Raw genomic sequence first — 14,383 nt, 5'->3', positions numbered from 1 at the left:
AGTTTTTCAAATAAATTTTTATTGTAAAACTTTAAAATGCTTGCAAATTTAAGCTTAAAGGTATCTGATGTATAAATACAAAGGGCGTGAGCCACTGTCCTACTCCATCAGACAACAGAACAAATTACAAAAAAAAAGTGTATCTGATGTATAAATACATCCAACAGTGTCTAAAAATTAGAGTAGCAAAACGATTAAAATGAGGTTATCATAATGTGTGCCCTTTTCAACTAAGCATAGCTCATTGGTGTCATTACTGATTACCCCACTTGATCATTAGTCACTGTCAAAGAAAGTGGCTACTAAATGTTAAATCAGTTAAACTAGGAACTAAATGTTACCATGTCAATCGTAATTTCAAAACACTTGGCTCCAGCCCTGTCCATTATTAGACAGAGAACAAGGAGGCCTTGAACAGACATCATATGACTACTCATGCAGTCATCACCAAGATGTCTGTTAAAGCAAATTGCCTTCTAGGAGAGAAGAAAATGAAAGTGTTTTCCACACTAGACTTCACCTTTCAACATGGCACTGTGCTCTGTAGGTTGCCCTTTTTCCTGGAAAAAACAAGTTCACTACCAGATTGGAGATCAAGGAAGATTTACCTGGAGTTACTTGACCGAGACAGGAGGCTTCAGGGCAAAATCATCACATCCTTGCTTTTCATTTTTGTGGACCATGCATCAATCTTCTCTCACAACATAACTACAAGAGTTGGAAATATTTTTGTCCTTTTCCCCAACACATACCTGCAATAATTGCCACTGCAGTACATTGTTCATGGACCATGCTGCACATTACGTTTTTCAGATTTTTTTTTTTTTTTGGATCTGACAAAAGACATTGATGTAAGGTAGCCAAGCTGTTTCTCACTGAATAGGTTTTAGTACAAGAATGGATAAATTATCCTGTGAATGAACATTAGGTATTGGTTACGGTTCTACTCAACCAGTATCTGTCATTTGTCTGGTTGCTGTAGATCATTCTTAGTTCTGTAGTCTGCGGAGATCTTCGGTGAAGCAACAGATGAGATTTTACCTTCACTGGACATTTCCGGCTTACCCTGAAGAAATGCGAAATAAAACCAATCACACAACTAAGCAAGATGCATTTTGCGTGTCCATGTTGAGCATCGCAAGCAAAAATCGAAATAGAGTTCACATTGTAGATTGGGGTACCGACATGTGCATCCGAAACGGACTATTTTTACATGATAATTATTTTAAAAAATATTTATAATAATCAAATACTAATAAAAATATTTTTTTAATTAATATATTTTATATTAAAAAAGTATCGAAATTGCATCGGTACGATGCGTTATCGAAACTGTATCGTTCAGATCATAAATTGAAATTCCATCACAACTCAAAATTTTAAAGCTTAATTCAGATAGATAAAGATTATCATCAATAGATGGATAAATGATAGAGGCATAGAGAACATGGAAACCATGTACATTCAAAGGAGAATTACCATTAGATGCGAGTTGGCAGATAATGAAAGAAAAATTTACAGATTTACATTCCAGGGTAAATACACTCAGAAACATAACTTGAAGTTTTTACTAGGACAGTAGAATCTAAGCAAGCAGAAAGAAACATTTTTGCATGATGAAGGAATTTCTTTTAAACAGTTTCCTACGATTACCTTATTCTTGTCAAGCCAGCTTCCAAATGGTCTTGAAAGCAATCCCAATATCCTGGTAAGAACAATATGAAACAATACTTGATTGGTCATAAAACAAAAACAATCAATTGAAGTAGATAGCAATGCCATCAAAGAAAGGTAGAGACACAAGATATAGATCCTAAGAATATACCTTGGGGAAGATGTAGTTGGGCTTGACTGGCTTTGCAATGTGGACTCCAGCATTCTCTCTGCATTAATAGCCCTTTTCTCCATTTCTGATAGTGCTGCGATGGTTTCTTCGTATTTCTCCTTTATGTGCACAGGAATCAATAGAACAGATCAGTAAAAAAATTACAACAAATTGAACCTGATATGATATAAACTTGCATTATCATGCTTCAATCAATACAGTAAAATTAATGTATCACCAAATAATCAAACATTAAATAATCAATAACCCCTTATGCTTCGACAAATGAGACAAATTAATTCACTTTGCCTCACATGATAATTATTACTCGCGCGGTCAAAGTATAGTATTCTCAGTTTGTCTATGTGATAACTATTAACCTAATGCACCGACAAAGAAGCTGGTATAAATTATTTTTCAAACCCCCATGTCCAATCAAGAACCGATAGCCAACTCGGAACCGATACAGTAAAATTAATGTATCACCAAATAATCAAACATTAAATAATCACTAACCCCTTATGCTTCGACAAATGAGACAAATTAATTCACTTTGTCTCACATGATAATTATTACTCGCGCGGTCAAAGTATAGTATTCTCAGTTTGTCTACGTGATAACTATTAGCCTAATGCACCGACAAAGAAGCTGGTATAAATTATTTTTCAAACCCCCATGTCCAATCAAGAACCGATAGCCAACTCGGAACCAAACTTTAAAACGAGTACCGAACGATGAGATCCAACACTCCTATTGTCAATGGATCGAAATATTATGAAATAATTTAGAGCAGATGATTAACAATTTCACCTTTATTTATCTCACTAAGAACAGTATGATTCTTGATTTTAGCTTCAAGATATTTCCTTCCTTTTACCCAAAAACCCTAAAACCCCAAATAACCCTCACACCTAAATAACCCTTCTACCTAAATAATCCTAATACTCCAAATAACCCCAATAACCTTATACCCTAAATAACCATAATGAAAATTACTTGGAAGATTAAGGAAGAAGAAAGAAAGAAATGACTATAAAATGTTCTTAGTAGAAGACTTCAAAAAACACTCTAGCATAAAAATTTTAAAAATTGAACTGATTGTGTCATTTGTGATAGGAACCCGCGTCCTATCTCATGGGAAATCGGAAAAAAGAATAAAAGAAAGGGAATAAGATGATCACTTCAGGGGGATCGGCCTCCAATAATGATCACTTTGAAGGGATCAACCTCCAATAACCAAAGTAAATTGATTACTTAATTAAATTACTTCATTACTTGTCCCCCAAAAGATTACATAATGACTCTATGTATAACCAAACAATAATATATAACCAAACAATAATATCAAATCAATATAAAAATTATTAATAAATCTAATAACCTATTCAAAGGATAAATATTAATAAATCTAATGACCTTATCTAAATTAATAATAAATCTAATAGCATATTCTAAAGGATAATATTTTGAAGTTGTTATTTGAATAAGTTTATATGGGGATTGTATCATTCCACCGTCCTTCAAAACAATCTTGTCTTCAAGGTTGATCTTTTTCTTCTACTTTTTCTTTCGATGATTTGTATAAAACAGCTTCTTATTATGCACCAATTGAAATCTCCTTTTGACGAAGACAAATGACCTTTTATGATTCTTTCTTAAGTCTAAAAAATTCCTTTGATGAAGAAGTCTATTGTTTTGGGTCTTTGTTGAAAGTTTATGTGCATGCCAATACATTATTTTCCTTCACTTAGCCTTGCGTTGGGTCCTCATGGAGTTATGATAATATAATGCTTGGTGTTGTTGATGATGACAATGTATTATTTCTTTGTTCTTTTGTACGATGGAAGTAGAGATTGTTGTAGATGCAATGACTTCAATTATGGGTGTCACAATGATTGTGATAGGCGAATTCTCCTTATTACTATCAAAGTTTAATTCCTCATGCAAACTGTCTTTACAACTATCTTGTTGTTGCTGAGATTTCTGATTTGTTTCCCTTTGATTGGTGTGCTTGAGCTGTCATCATCTAAATGATCCTTCAATTCTTTTATTATTTTAACCAAGGATGCTATAATTTTTTCTAATTTTTCTAGTTTTGTCTCATACTTAGCTTCAAATTTTATGACCCATTTGATGTCAAGTTGAGATCCTCCTGTCATCATGTTGGAGTGGAGTTAAGACCATGGACTTGATAATGGACGTGGACTTGAGGTGTTGAAGAATCTAATGCTCGGAACTATGCGATGATGATGATGGAATTGAACCTTGCTTTGATACCAAGTTGATAGGAACTCACGTCCTATCTCGTGGGAAATCGGAGAAAAGAATGAAAGAAAGGGGATGAGATGATCACTTTGAGGGGATCAACCTCCAATAATGATCACTTCGAGGGGATCAACCTCCAATAACCAAAGTAAATTGATTATTTAATTAAATCATTTCATTACTCATCCCCCAAAAGATTATATAATGACTCTATACATAACCATACAGTGATACCAAATCAATATAAAAATTATTAATAAATCTAATAACCTATCCAAAGGATAAATATTAATAAATCTAATGACCTTATCTAAATTAATAACAAATCTAATAGCATATTCTAAAGGATACTATTTTAAAGGGGTTATTTGAATAAGTCTATCTGGGAATTGTATCAATTTACTCTTCCACATCAAAATATTTACCATGTTTACAGGTAATTTAGGAATCATAAATTTACAATTACCCTAGGATTTGAGCAGATCTCTTTCTACAGTACTATGTTAAATTTTATTTAATCTACAAATACAATCATTTTCTTAGTTTCGAATTTGATTGAGTTCTTACTTATCCCTAGTTGACCATAATATTTGTGCATCATTCTCTTTATCTACAAATAAATGTATCTATCTCTGGTACTATGGCAAACTAGGAATATTTTGTACAGACATTTATTCCATATTTTCTCCATTTATACATTTTATATTTTAAAATTTTAAAAGCACTTTCTGGTTGATTCCTAATCTAGCATTCTGATCTGCCTATATGGTAGAAAGACTTGTTCCCAACCGTGTTACTGCAAGTCCATCTTGATTCAGACACAGAGATAACCAACTGTGCATACATAATCAGCTTGTTGTGTAAAGTTCTTTGACAAGCCATATATTTTTGTCCTGAAAAGAAGCTTCCTATGCTTGAGTAAGAAAACACACTTTTGTATATGACATTATTAAGTAGATGGCATTTTTTTTGGCAAGTACTGCCTGAAACAAGATGTAATTTCATACTATCCTTCCATTATCTAAATTGCAAATATAAAAATGTGGAAGATCATGAAACAAAAACATACAAGAGTATCATTAAGGAGGAATCAGCTGTGAGTTGAGGAAGTTGAAACCTGAAGCATATGGGTTGCATATTTCTGGGCAGCGGCAGCTTGTTCAGCTAGTATGCGAGCATCTTCAGTCACTTTCCGTTCCTGCTCCAGCCTCCGCAAAACCTAAGGTAGTTCATAAATGTGAGAATATTCTGGTACAAGTGATGTTAATACAAAACCTAATAATGAGAAAGGATAATCATGCAGGAAAATTACACCTGTTGCATGGCATTCTCTTTCTGTTGTTTTGTCATTGTAGTTTGTCGCAATTCAGAAGCCTCTCGCTCTAGCTTCTCAACCTGTGCAATAAGTAACATCCCTTTCTTTGATTACTAAAATTAATGCAATTGAATAGTATTTATTATGTAACAAAATATTCCTAACAATTTGATAACATTTATCAGAACCATATGTAACTCTTATAAGATTTTATAATTATATAGTATGGCATTATTAATTATCTGATATTGTTTCTAAAAGTTACATATTGACAAAAAGAAAAATATTTGATATTATTAATTTAAGAAAAATCTCATATGATTAATAATTTAACAATTGCAATACATATTAAAATTATAGCAAATAAATGTACTCAGTGGCATATTTTATAAGGATATAGTAGGCCGGCCACCCCCAGGGATTGAGTCCATGAGACTGACTGAGATTTATCATTTTTTTATAAGGATATAGTAACACAATCAGCAAAATTAGGTCACAGAACAACTGCTAAAAATACTTTGAGCCAAATATTGGCAAAGCTCAACGAAGTCCTGATGCCTAATTCAGATCTTGTTGAAGGCACATAGTGGCCAGAGTCATTGTTTTATCCTCTGCAATTCCAGCCAACATAGTCCAGCAGTAGCAGCACACCTCTGCAATTCCAGCCAGCATGAACCAACAAAAGCAGGATGAACTCAAAGATTATCAACGTTTTTCACATGGGAAGTGACAAACAAACTAAGTAGCAAGCTAGGCTTTGAACTTATTAATTGGAGTTAATGCAGTTGTGTTAATTGTCAGTGCAGTTCTGTGTCTGCAAGAACTATATGTAGAAGATACTAGAAAGATGTAGGAAATTCTACATTGTTATTTCCAAAGTTTCTTCCAAAGACTGGAGATTGGCAGGTTCTCTCTACTTGTGCCTACACGTATTTTGCAACAATTCGGAAAGGAAAGAAGGCATTAGAGTCTTCATCAGTGGCATTCTCTGAAGGAGGTTTGTAATGTTTCTTCTGAAAGAAAAAGCCCACAGCATGATATTATTACTGCAACTAGAACAAGCCCACTGGCATAAGTTGCAATGTGTATAAAAATGAATACAGCATTTCAATGTCAATGATCTTCAACCATCTTTTGTCAGAGAGAGATGGAAAACAAAGCCTAACCTTATTTTCAGAAAATAAGTGTGTTTATATTTTAAAGCATTTTTAAAAATACCTTGACGCTAAGAAGGCGCCTATTGTCCTGCCTAATTGTTTCCATTAGTGCCGTTTCAAACTCTTCAGCTCTAGCAAAATTAAGAAACAGCAATTGATATTCAAAATAACATAGTCAGAATGGAAAATATAGAATAATGGATATTGAAAATGACATTGTATCAATCACAAGTCACAACATAGAAAAATGTGCAGGATAAGGCCTGAATAAAGAAGAAGGATAAAATACATAAGCAACATATTTACTAAAATCTGAGAATCCAGTAAAAAATGTTCACAGTTAAAGATAATACATATTATTCACACTTTTGTGGCATAGAACCAGCCTAAATAATTTGTTAGGTTCCCTTATTTTCTACTATTATAGCCTTCTATTTATATTGAGACTATAAATTGAATCATCCTGGTAGAGTCTTGTGTCAGGAAATGCTTTAGCAAATGTTTCAAATTTGGAGATGAAGGACTTGTCTTATAACCCCAACCTATGCACCTTATCTCAAGTGCTCAGGGGGTGACAGTGATTCTAGTCAAATAAGCATTTGGCTGGAATAAAGCAATTAAAATAGCTACCAAGTGACAAAGAACGTTTATAAATCCATAAATAATGGTCTACATTTTTAGTAAAAGCGAGGCCATTTTAACAAACCTTAAAAGAGCTGATTGTTTCTCCTCCAGCAATCTGCATAACTCAACCTTCAAAAATGTTACCTATTAAAGGATATAAATGCATAACTTGGCATAGCAAAGAAACAACTACAATGACTTGAAACATGCCCACATTGACTTGAAACATTGGGAATAGTTAAAGCTAAAAAATACAAAAATGAATGAGATGGGATAACTTGTGAATCAAGCTGTGTTTGCCCCATCTATTTAGAGTTGGTTACACGAATCTTTTCACTCCAATAAGCTTTCTATGAAAGTATGTATCTGCAGTAATATTCAAATAATTAAATATTTTTTTGGTCTTCCTCCATCTTCTGCAATCTTCACTTCCGCTCGAATTGATTTTCCTCTTCTATGTTCTCCTTAAAAAATCTATTGGTTGCCTCTGAATATGCTCATATCATATAAATCCCATTCTCATAAAAAATTTGTTGCATGTTTCTAATCTAATGAAGAAATGTGCATCGTCATTAGGAAAATATTTGCATGAAATGCACCAAAGGTTGATCTATGCATGGTAAGTATAGAATGACATATTTTAGTATAAAATTACCAAGTCTCGAACTACTAGTTACTTCCAACCTTATTTGGTTTTGCCCAGAACTTAGACAGGAGTACTGCCCTTATAGATATATTTTTCACATTTATGGAACCAGTTCTGTTGAATAGTGTATCTTATTTTTATACAGTTTCAAAAAAAAATCATTATTTTGTAACAAGGTCAATATTCATGCTTTACAGTCCATAATCTAACTTTGTATAATTGGAATAAAACTCGAGCAGTTAATTTAATCTTTCAAAAAACCCAACCATAATCTGACTCTAGTATGTTAGAATGTAATTTCTTACTAAGGGACATGCATAAGCACTGATTTCTCACAAGTTTTGTGATCATCTTTAATTCTTTATCTTTTAAATTCATATATCTTTTTAATTCGTTATAAATATTTCATAAAGTAAAGGATTCTTTATCACATGGACATGGTGTACCTAGATTCAACACTCAAAATAATTTGGTTTTATTATGGCATTTGATACAAATACATGCTAGAGTTAATTACAAACTACCTGTTCTTGGAGATCAGGTAGAGTATCCAATTGCTCACCGCCTGTTAAGCTACCAACATATCCTTCAGCTGACCAAGAAATTGATGGATACAAATCTATGTGGATTTTGAAATACCTGATTCAGCTGTTGAATTGGTTGCTGTGTATAATAGCTCTGAGTCATAATTAAAGTTCAACAACTTAGATGTTGGACTGAAGGAGTCTTTCCAAGAATGAAGTCCTTTGGACCTTTCCTCCATAACAGCTATAACACCAGCCCTGTGCTTTCTTCTTAAATGCTCCAGTTTCTCTTCATTTACTGTTTGATAACACAAGCAAGCCTTTGCGATAAGTTGGCTGCTATCGAAGGTAGAACCCACAAGGGTTTGTAACAAAGTAATTGCCTCCCCAGCATCTTTTGTTGTCTCCAGTGCAGTGCCTATGCATCACAATCATACTTTGAATATCAATATACAACATAAGGACCATTTTATAAGTACCCCAACAAAAATAGTGGAGAAGAGAATGAATCAATAGCCATTTACCCAGTACCATATAAATCCATCAAAGCAAGTGTTGTCCGGAAAAGCATAACTCTATTTCCATCAAAAATCAGTACATCCCAAACTCGGAGCACTGGAAAAAAGACACTAGCATTCAGCAATCTCTTTTTAACATAATAATATAGAGCTTTAATATATCAGCGTGGTAACAGGTTTGAAATAACTGAAGAAAGTATCCAATATTTCAGGAAGCACCAGCAAATGTGTTAATAAAGCCAGGACATGGCAGAAAATGTTTACTGATATAAAACGGTGAGCTGCTGTAAGCTTAAAGGCAAGGGAGAAAGAGAAACAAAGACACAAAGGTTGATTGAAAGGAAACGGAGTGTAGAAAGAAACTGATTGTGTGCTAATATAGATAATAAGTTTCTTATATAAATAGCTGGAAGGAGAAAAACTGACCACTTTCCCATGGAAGTATATTTACAAAGACTGATAAGAACCAAGGTCCTGTGATCCATGCTACCTGCACTCCCAAGTGCTCAAGATGATTAACTGCAATTAGAATTCTAGAACCTCATCAAACCATTTTTAACAGTCATGTCGATTATTAGATTCACAGGTGTTAGAAACATAGGATAACATTAATGCACAAGAAAAAGAACACACCCAATGCTGGGAGTTTTTCACGAACTAGATCTTCAAGAACAAGTTGGTCTACCTGAAGCAAAAGAAGACTTCATTTGGATATGTAAAGTTTAACAGTAGTATTTTTATATTGTCATTCTTCTTCATTCAGGCATGTAAAAAATCAACACCAGTTTCACTTTTCTAGTTAACATCCTAAAACTGGGATGCTAAAATATGAGATCAAAAAGGTAAATGCTAAGTATGGATTACCACCTGAGAATCAAACATCTCCTTGGAATAATATCCATCAAAATAGCCATCAATTATACTGGCTAAAGTCCTGAGAATAACCATTAGAAGTTGCAAGTAAAACAAATCCAGACAGTTTCAAGCTACTTGAATATGAATACCTACCAGAATGCATTTTCCTCTGGCATTAGAAGAAGTAAAAGGCCAGCAAAAAAGTTCATGACCTATAGATAGAGAGCTCCAAACATAAGTTGCAGTGTATTTGATGTTAGAAGCATTTTTCTCTATGAAACATAATTAATTTGTAATATTAATGCTAAAAAGTGTCTAACTTAATGGAGAAGATCGAAGAGGTAAAAAATAAAGGAAATCAGCTAAAATTTTCATTCTATTGAAAATGTCTCAGATCAATGTAGAAAACATGCTTTCTATTACATTAATACAGAACATTTTGTCTAACATTGTAAATTGTTGGATAATTGAGGAAATCTACAAGGCTAGATGAGCCCACTATCATTAAATTTGAACCTACCATTCATTCTTGTTAAGTTAATAGGCATTTTTTTTAATCATAAAGTCAGGTCATGCTAAATGGTTTGAGAGACCATAGACTTAGGTTTAGCGGACACATAACACAAAAAAAAAGATTTGAACTTTGTGCTTTGACATAAGGGAGATTGTTAATTTCCAATTTATCCCTATATTAGTAGTAAAAGTTGTGGGCTAATTGAGAAATATAGAGCCTAGATGAAACTACTACCATTATGAGATATAGTATTGGACTAATGGATTGGGTATAAAAAATTAGTAGGAGTGTAGGACAATTTCCTCACTTGATTAATAGAAGAACCAACCTTCAAAGTTATTGATATGCATAATTTAGAAAGAAAAAAACTAGAAAAAATAATTAAAATATATCCTAATCCTACCTGACAATACCCAACAGAAGGATTATACCAAGCATAAGCCAAAAGTAGACATCTCAAAGAATTTCTTCCATCTTCACTCAAAGCCGGGTGTCCTGGGAACGTCCTAGGCAAATCCTACAAATTCAAAATCCAAGTTGGCAAATGCTCTATATAAAGAGAATGACTCTTGCAAAATAATAGAAAATAGATTTAGCGTATAAGTTTCTTTATCGGGACAACCTTCTCAATTTGTTGTCTCCATTTATCAGGAATTTGCCTTTTGGGTGCGTTTGACGTCTTGTTAGTGTCATTGGATTTGTTAGATTTGTGTTCTTTTACTTTGCTACTCTCAGCATCCTCTAGTAATTTATCATAATAACCCTCAATCCTACGAAACTTGGTGTTGGCAAAGACTTGCCATACCTACATATAGGACAAATTTAAGCAAAAGGACTTATGCCAATTAGAAATTAGGAAAAAAGAAAAGAAAAACAAGTTCACCAACAGAGGTCAGCTTGCACCTCTCCTCTCAAAGCCATTGGCACTCCTCCATGAACCAGGCTTTCCAATTCTTCCATACAGGGAAAATGAGCTACTTCCTTCAAATCTAAATCAGCAATGTGTGGTGCTTCTTGCATTTTCAGCCTCTCGACATTATCAAACTCTTTGGTGGACCATTCTTCAGATGCCCCTCCTACTTGCCCACAGACATCCCTGTTCTCATCCAGCGTGTGACAGTATCCACTTGTACAAGCGGCTTTTCTATTGCTAGTTGGTACACTCCACTTCTTCACCCGATAACTCATCAATTGCTCAATGGGAGTTAATGATGACCTTAATGGACTCCATCTTTGGATTTTGTGAGTTGTTCCTTCTCTCTTGGTCTCTATGGCAATTTCTGGTGAGGCACCCTCGTGATAACTATCATTTCTTCCTTCAACGTTTAACACTGCAGAAGAACGCTCAACCTCTACCAAAGAATCATTAGATGGCACTGCAGTGGCCTCAAGTCTGTCCAAGAATTCCTTCCATCTCTTGATTCTCTCTTCCTCCTCCTCCTGCATTAACATCCAGATTCACGTAATTGTTACTAAAACAATTAAATACTAGTATATAATCCAATAAGTAGAATGAATCCATGCGTTGCCTTGTATTTCTTCACATAGTCACGGTGTTTTTGCAAGTATTGAGGCCTCACCGGAAACCCGTACAAATCCCTGGCCACACATCAGCACCATTTCAAATCAATTTAAGAAAGGACAAAATCATCTTGCTGAAGCTTCAACATGCAAGAAATTTAACGTTTTGTATTCAACAGTGGGAAAGTCATAGCTATTTTTACCTAGAATCCGCATCCATGAAGATAGACCATCAGGACATAAGGATAAACAATGAGGGTCTATATAAGAGCCGACGCAGGGACCAAAACCCTGGCAATCCAATGATCCAACCAACCACAGCGACAGAAAATGCTAGATCGCACCGCCATTGACAGACAAGGGAGACCTACGCGCCAGCATCTTTGAAATGACAGAGTGGAAATCTATCCGCCGATGAAAACTACATGGGACGAATCAACGAACTTCTATTTTGAGCAAAACCAGATGTTCACGGGGAGGAAGGGGATGCCAGAATGAGACATGGTGAGATGGATTCGATGACGACGACTGACCTCTTGGAGTCGACGGCGAGGACCCGGACGGCCCCTTCTCCTTCGTGCCCCGCTTGCTCTGCCTCCCTCCTCCGGCGGGGGCACCTCCGGTAGCCACGCCAGGTCGTGCGGGTCGGTTAACGAGTATGAATTAGTTATGTTTGGGTTTGTCTCATCTGATTTCTTAATTAATTTTTGTTATTCTTAAAATATTACAATAAATTATTAAAATTTCAAAAAATGGAAAAAAATATTTTAAAATTTAATGTTTGTGTTATCACATTAATTCTCACTTAACTAAAATACGAATAATTTAATAGAAAACAGACATTACTTCTAAAAAAGTTGTGTCAGTTTATATTTATATCCTTTTGAATATTTAGAATTAAAGTAGTTACGCTGGTCATTAATTGTTGATTAATTTTAAAAGTAGATAACTTTCTAAATAACTCAAAAGTTAATTTTTAAAATATTTTTCCTATTTAAATTTAGAATAATAATTTTCCTTACCTTTTATTTAGTATTTTGAGATAAAAAAGTAATAGAAATTAATTGTTTTAATTATTCAAGAACAGAGATGCCTTTTCGAAGTTCTTCGTAAAGGCAGTAGCCATGAAGTACTGCGCGCGGCAGCTCGCATCGGGGACGGAGGAGGGAGACAGTAGCAGTGATGTCGTGCGGGAAAGGAGAATGATACGCGGAGGGAGGAGACATGTCACGTCTCCTGCGCACCGCCACTGCCCTCCTGCCCTGCCTCTGCTTCTGCTTCTGCTTCTGCTTCGCTCTCGCACCTTCCTCTTCTCCTCTTCTCCTCTTCTCCTCTTCTCCTGGCTTTCCAAACGTCCAACCGAAGCTACCCAGTTGACTTTTCCACGCTCCATAAATTAAACGAACCTCTCTTCTTCTCTGCGTACCAACTGATGGACTGTCGTAATCACCAGCGAGCACGGTTAATGAGAGATTTGAGAGCTGGCAGGCGAACGCTGCCCAACAAGCGCTTGATCTATCAGCTCGATCCCTGACACCATGCATGCATGGAAGCCGGTGAATGCAATCGACGCAAACCATTTCGTCCACGTACTGTTCACGTACGGTGCTAACGCCAGCGCTAGCTCTCCCAACTAATTCCAAACGCAACGACGAGCTTGAAAATTGCGATTGAGTTCTGGCTGTGATACGTGACTTCTCATGCGTACTGTACAGACAAAGCTTGCTCTGTTCTGATGCCTCTGATCTCTGATCGAGCATTTATGTATCTCGTACCGCACCATTGATGATGGAATATTAAATTAAACTGCATTACGTAATTAGTTTCTAGCTAGACATTCTTTAGATAGATCGATCGATCGATGTGATGTGTACAATTCCTTCTCTCACCTTCTTCTCATGCGCGGCGGAGAAGCATTGAATTGTTGTTCCGTGCATGCTGAGTACTTCTGCTACGTCCATTTCAAGCAACTGCGCCGTTAGCTCCATGTCGTTGCTTTTCCTCGCCTCCTTTAGTTTTTTTCTATAAATAGCTTGTCGCCCAGAATAACCGAACCTGTGGGAGCCGGGAAGGGACAAACCGGTCATGTCTCAGACTTGGTCGCGTTCTTCGTCTGCGAGGTGGTGCCCGACGCCAGAGCAGCTGGTGATACTGGAGGAGATGTACAGGAACGGGGCGAGGACGCCGAACGCGGCGCAGATCCAGCAAATCACCGCCCACCTCGCCTGCTTCGGCAGGATCGAGGGCAAGAACGTCTTCTACTGGTTCCAAAACCACAAGGCCAGGGAGCGGCAGAGGCTCCGCCGGAGGCTCATCGGCCGCCACTACCAGCTCCTCTACTCTGCTCCTCCTCCTCCTCCTCCTCCTCAGGTCAAATATTTCCCATTTCATCCTTTACTCGAATGGGTCGCAAAATTAACTACTTCATCATCGGACGCTAGTTCATCACAGGAAGCGGAATGGACGGCCATGCCAGAGGCAGACGACGAAAGTTCACCGCCGGCGTGTCATGGGGCTCTCCGGACTCTCGAGCTCTTCCCTACGACGAGCACCGGCGGCGGGCTGAAGGATGAAGGCGCCACCTCGTCCTCCTGCTCTGCAACAATTAACTAGTTAATT

The 14,383-nt window shown here is 36.2% G+C and overlaps 2 protein-coding genes across 2 annotated transcripts; one reads left to right on the top strand and one right to left on the bottom strand.

Annotated features, from left to right (window-relative positions):
- Positions 1-961: 961 nt before the first annotated feature.
- LOC141820937 (uncharacterized) lies at positions 962-11,984 on the bottom strand. Its single transcript, XM_074708301.1, has 19 exons — positions 11,968-11,984; positions 11,773-11,842; positions 11,147-11,683; positions 10,866-11,048; positions 10,647-10,760; positions 9,883-9,941; positions 9,742-9,808; positions 9,508-9,559; positions 9,301-9,393; positions 8,888-8,971; positions 8,472-8,774; positions 8,357-8,397; positions 7,269-7,330; positions 6,624-6,693; positions 5,405-5,485; positions 5,208-5,309; positions 1,826-1,944; positions 1,654-1,705; positions 962-1,066 (listed from the first exon to the last, which is right to left on the bottom strand). The coding sequence occupies exons 1-19, from the start codon at positions 11,982-11,984 to the stop codon at positions 962-964; spliced, it is 2,211 nt and encodes a 736-aa protein (XP_074564402.1).
- Positions 11,985-13,849: 1,865 nt separating this feature from the next.
- LOC141821018 (WUSCHEL-related homeobox 3-like) lies at positions 13,850-14,377 on the top strand. The gene has a single exon (XM_074708381.1). It carries the CDS (start codon positions 13,850-13,852, stop codon positions 14,375-14,377), a length of 528 nt encoding a protein of 175 aa, XP_074564482.1.
- Positions 14,378-14,383: the final 6 nt, after the last annotated feature.

The sequence above is a fragment of the Curcuma longa genome, unplaced genomic scaffold (assembly GCF_044706935.1).
Source record: "Curcuma longa cultivar G26 ecotype Majalengka, Jawa Barat unplaced genomic scaffold, ITB_CL_G26_1.1 utg8573_np1212_1322966_RagTag, whole genome shotgun sequence".
In the NCBI taxonomy this organism is placed as follows: domain Eukaryota; kingdom Viridiplantae; phylum Streptophyta; class Magnoliopsida; order Zingiberales; family Zingiberaceae; genus Curcuma; species Curcuma longa.
This window is presented reverse-complemented; position numbering and strand designations above follow the sequence as displayed.